Here is a 5,299-nt window from a genome sequence, read left to right on the forward strand (position 1 = left end):
CGGTTTGGTATGTGGAGCGACACCCGATGCGTGTTTTTAAGTGGTCGCCCGAGTTTGACGTCTATTGCGAGTCTCCAATAGCAGCAATATGGTGCAACTTGATTGGACTCCCGATCCATCTATTCGACACATCGGCCTTATTTGCGATAGGAAAACTGCTCGGCAACCCTATTCAATTCGATCAAGCCACAGCGACCAAGTCGAGACTATCCTTTGTGCGAATTTGTGTCGAAATAGACATCACCAAACCAGCTACGGAGGAGATAATTCTGGACATTTGCGGGAAGGAGACAGCTTAGCAGATCAAATGGGACAAAATTCCAGCCTACTGTGATGATTGTAAGCACGTCGGTCATACACGGAGTACCTGCTATGCAAATGGTCAAAGAATGAAGCCAGAAAGGAGAAATTATAACACCTGACCGCCGATCCCTACAAATAGAAACGAACAGAATGTGAAGGCAGATTCAGTCCATAAAGCAACCGAGAAGGAGAGGTACAGAAGCGAGGTCTGTAATTCCCCCAGCCACCAAGGCAATCCAAATCCAACTACCTATGGAACAGGGATGACCAATGGGGCGCAACCATTCATCCTTGGTGACCCCAGCGTGGCTGAGCCCGAGAGGGATGGTGAGGCAGACCAAGAAGCATTGAACAGAGGCGATGAGAGAGCAAGGCAACCGACGAAAGGAAGAACAATCAGGCCAACTGATACCAGAGAAGGAACCTCAAGGACAAAGCCACGAGGAGATAAATGGCGGCCCCCGAGGGCTCCAAAGGATTGGAACCAGAAGCAACCGGAGCACAACCAGGAAAATGAGACCCAAAAAAACATCTTGAGCTCCAATAAATACTATAAACTCATGGAGAATGGTTTGTTCGATACGGAAGCGTATGAGGAAGACGGGGTAGCCGAAATGGAGCTGATACCAACCGAGAAAGCAGCAGTGGCTCCATCAGATCCGCCCCTAATTTGTGATCATAAGAAAAAAGAACAGGAAACACAAGTGGAGCTACGAGGGAGTTCTTCCCACCCCTCGGGTACGGCCCCCTTCCTTTAAATTATGTCTATCAATTTTCTCTTTTTGAATGCCAGGGGAATCGCAAACGCGACGACCCGACGCATCATCCGAAGATTGATTAAGTCTCATAATCCTGTTTTTCTTACAATTATGGAACCCCTTTCCCATCATCCGAAGATGGAATTGAGATTCTCAAATGCAAACGGGAAGTTTGGATTTTCTCAGATAAAGAATCCACCTTTGTGATTGATGATGACATGGAGCAAGCCCTCCATGGTCGAATTCTGATCCCTCGGATTGGGAAGGAGATCGCCATCTCGGCCATTTATGCAAAGTGCTCCAGGAGTGAGCGATACGGACTCTGGGACAAGCTTCGAGAATTTGCAGAGCATACTGAGGGGATGCCTTGGATGATTGGAGGCGATTTTAACACTATCCTCCACCCCCGTGACAGAGTTGGTAGCGAAACTAATAGACTGCCAGAAATGGTGGACTTTGCAGAAATGGCCGAAGATTGCAGGCTCATTGACCCCGGCTTCGATGTATTTGAGTACACCTGGGCCAAGAACACCCTGCTCGAGAGGCTCGACAGAGCATTTATTAATGAAAACTGGACTGAGATGTTTGAGGCGACGAGAGTCACCAACCTCCCGTGCGTGGCGTCCGACCACAGACCAGTCCTTGCCCGCTGCAAGTTGAAATCAATAGCACCGAAGGGGAGTTCCTTCCGATTCCAAAACATGTGGACCCGCCACCCACAGTTCTTGGCACTGGTTCAGAGCGACTGGGAGCAAACTACAGAGGCGGGTGGATTACTCAACCTGCAAATTAAACTGTCGAGACTCAAACACACCGTCAAGTCTTGGAATAGATATAACTTTGGCAATCTCCACGCCAATCTATGAAAAGCCGAAGAAGATGTGATCGCAGCGCAGGCGGCGTTTGAGGCTGATCCCTCCCCAATCAGCCGGACATCTGTAAACAGGATCATTGCTCATTACATCCTTATCCTCAAGATGGAAGAAGATTATTGGAGACAAAAAGCTTCCCTTAAATGGCTCTCAGAAGGGGGACAAGAATACAAAGTTCTACCAGAGTTGGGTTCAACAAAAGAGACACCGTCTACACATTCAAAGAATCAAAGTCGGAGATAGAATAATCTGTGAGGCAGTCGGCAGTTGATCAATTCCAAGAACTTCTTGCTCCACCTCCCTTAAACCTGGCTGAGCCGGACCTGGATATCATCCAAAGCCTTCCTCCAAATGTTGACTACGAGCACCTTTGTGTGGCGCCGGAGGCAGAGGAAATTAGGCGAGCAGTTTTCAGTATCTCGGGAGACAGTACCCCAGGACCGGACGGTTTCACGGCGGTCTTCTTCCAAAAATGCTGGAAAATCATGGAGAGAGACATGACCGACGCTGTGGCCAAGTTCTTTGGGGAAGCTTATCTCCCGAGAAGTGTGACCTCCACATCGATTGTTCTCATTACCAAAAAAGAGACGCCGGTGGTTTGGGCCGACTATCGTCCGATAAGCCTTTGCAACGTCACGAATAAAATCATCACCAAGATTCTAATGGCTAGACTCGCACCGCTCCTCTCATTGGTCATATCACCAAACCAAAGTGGGTTCGTGAAGGGGCGCCTCCTCAACGATAATGTCCTCCTAGGACCATGGCGCAAGTTCTCCGAGAGGGTACAGAGAATAAGGGCCCCCAAACTTTTGATCCAGAGAAGATCCAAACCATGGGACACGTTGGTCTTAGCAATGGTAAACCTTCCATATTCTTCTCATGTGAAGAAAACAAAAAGCTTGCTGACAATATGGGCTATGCAATTATCGGAAAATTCTCCAATTCCTTTCCAACGGCACAGCAAATGCAGAAGGCTCTTAATAACATCAAGTTCATTCGAAGCTTCTCATGGAAGTACATCAACGCAAGGCATATCTTGATTCAGTTTGATAACCTTGCGGACTATGCCCGTCTTCTTAGCGGACCAAAGGGCACCCCGGTTTGGTATGTGGAGCGACACCCGATGCGTGTTTTTAAGTGGTCGCCCGAGTTTGACGTCTATTGCGAGTCTCCAATAGCAGCAATATGGTGCAACTTGATTGGACTCCCGATCCATCTATTCGACACATCGGCCTTATTTGCGATAGGAAAACTGCTCGGCAACCCTATTCAATTCGATCAAGCCACAGCGACCAAGTCGAGACTATCCTTTGTGCGAATTTGTGTCGAAATAGACATCACCAAACCAGCTACGGAGGAGATAATTCTGAACATTTGCGGGAAGGAGACAGCTTAGCAGATCAAATGGGACAAAATTCCAGCCTACTGTGATGATTGTAAGCACGTCGGTCATACACGGAGTACCTGCTATGCAAATGGTCAAAGAATGAAGCCAGAAAGGAGAAATTATAACACCTGACCGACGATCCCTACAAATAGAAACGAACAGAATGTGAAGGCAGATTCAGTCCATAAAGCAACCGAGAAGGAGAGGTACAAAAGCGAGGTCTATAATTCCCCCAGCCACCAAGGCAATCCAAATCCAACTACCTATGGAACAGGGATGACCAATGGGGCGCAACCATTCATCCTTGGTGACCCCAGCGTGGCTGAGCCCGAGAGGGACGGTGAGGCAGACCAAGAAGCATTGAACAGAGGCGATGAGAGAGTAAGGCAACCGACGAAAGGAAGAACAATCAGGCCAACTGATACCAGAGAAGGAACCTCAAGGACAAAGCTACGAGGAGAGAGCATAACTCACTATGGGCGACACACATGTATATGAAGTATTGCCGCAAGGCTTCGCCTCTCTCCCTCACAACTTCTAGCCGGATCAGCCCTACGTGGCGAAGGCTATCAAGGACATGGACAATCGCTCACCCGTACATTAGATGGGTCCTAGGCAAGGAGAACATCCTTTTCTGGGATGATATTTGGTGTGGGAACCGACCCCTGAGAGAGAGATGCTTCGACGACAGAGGCAATCCTCAAACTTTGGTTTCAGAATTTAGGAGAGATGGCCAGTGGGACCCTCCCATGCTCCATTCCCTGAGTGCCCAAGCCGGAATTCCCCAACAGGTGATCGAGGAGATTATTGCAACACCTATTGTCCACGATGATCCAGATACGCCTCGGTGGAACCTTTCAAAAACAGGGGATTTTACTCTCGCCTCGGTCTGGGAGACGGTTAGATCACAGCGACCCATTATCCCAGCCCTCGAGGACCTTTGGCATGAATGCATCTCCATCTCGATGTCTATCTTTGTGTGGAGACTCTTATCCAACCGGATCCCGGTGGATACCAAGCTACAATGGAGGAAAATTGAATTAGCCTCTAAATGCTATTGCTGCCCGCACCATCCCGGGATTGAGTCACCGCAACACCTCTTTGTGAATGGTTTGGGAGCAGCAAGAGTGTGGCATTTCTTTGACCCCTGGTTCCCGGGTCAGACAAATCCCCTCAGACCTGTAGATTCAATCCCGGAGAGACTAGAGGGATGGGCGAAACGCATCAAGCAACAGGGGAAGACACATGTGTGCTGACTCATCCCGTGCCTCATTCTGTGGTTCCTCTGGGCGGAGAGAAACAGGAGTAGACACAGTGAGGACCCGTTTAGATCGCAAAATGTTGTGTGGCAGGTCTAGATGCACATCCGGAAACTTATCGAGAGCAGGAAGCTGGCGCCAAAACAGAGGATTGGTACCGAGATCCCCATGCCGGGAACGACCTTCCCCAATGCTAGCAGACCTAGCCGTCGGGTGCTGCCAGTTAAGTGGTCCCCCCCCCCACCCCCGATCCCCCCTGGCTGAAACTCAACACGGCATGCAGGTTCTTGGAAGCGTCTGGCCAAGCGCAGGGGGGAGGAGTAATTCGAGACCAAACTGGGCGACTCATCTTAGCGTTTAGCGCTCCTCTTTCAGCAACCTCGAACCTTGAGGCGTGCGCTAAAACTATGAGAATCGGCCTTGAGGAAGACAAAAGTCTTGGCACACACATCTTGGTGGAAACAGATGAGGGGCAACTGATCCGCCTCGTCATGGCTAACAGCTACGGCCCAGCACAATCTAGACAAGCTTTGGCTCGTCTACTCCTTATGCAAAAGGAATGCAGCATCCGCTTCTCTTTCATTTGCAGCGCGAAGAATAAGGCGGCCAGCTGCCTCACCAAGCTTGATCAAGAGACCTCAACCATCCGCCGGTTCAATGGCGTCACGGCTCCAAGAATCTTGAAGGAAACTATCCGTCTCGAACAAATGGGAGTACCTT

At 49.5% G+C, this 5,299-nt stretch overlaps 1 protein-coding gene across 1 annotated transcript; it reads left to right on the forward strand.

Annotated features, from left to right (window-relative positions):
• Positions 1-3,808: 3,808 nt before the first annotated feature.
• LOC148926341 (uncharacterized) lies at positions 3,809-4,576 on the forward strand. Its single transcript, XM_089059087.1, has one exon. It carries the CDS (start codon positions 3,809-3,811, stop codon positions 4,574-4,576), a length of 768 nt encoding a protein of 255 aa, XP_088915213.1.
• The last annotated feature ends 723 nt before the right edge of the window (positions 4,577-5,299 follow it).

Source organism: Salvia hispanica, chromosome 5 (assembly GCF_029641045.1).
Source record: "Salvia hispanica isolate PSC_SH4W2 chromosome 5, Shi_PSC_v1, whole genome shotgun sequence".
In the NCBI taxonomy this organism is placed as follows: domain Eukaryota; kingdom Viridiplantae; phylum Streptophyta; class Magnoliopsida; order Lamiales; family Lamiaceae; genus Salvia; species Salvia hispanica.

Coding starts and splice junctions, on each gene's coding strand:
- LOC148926341 (XM_089059087.1), top strand. CDS start 3,809: ATGTATATGAAGTATTGCCGCAAGGCTTCGCCTCTCTCCCTCACAACT.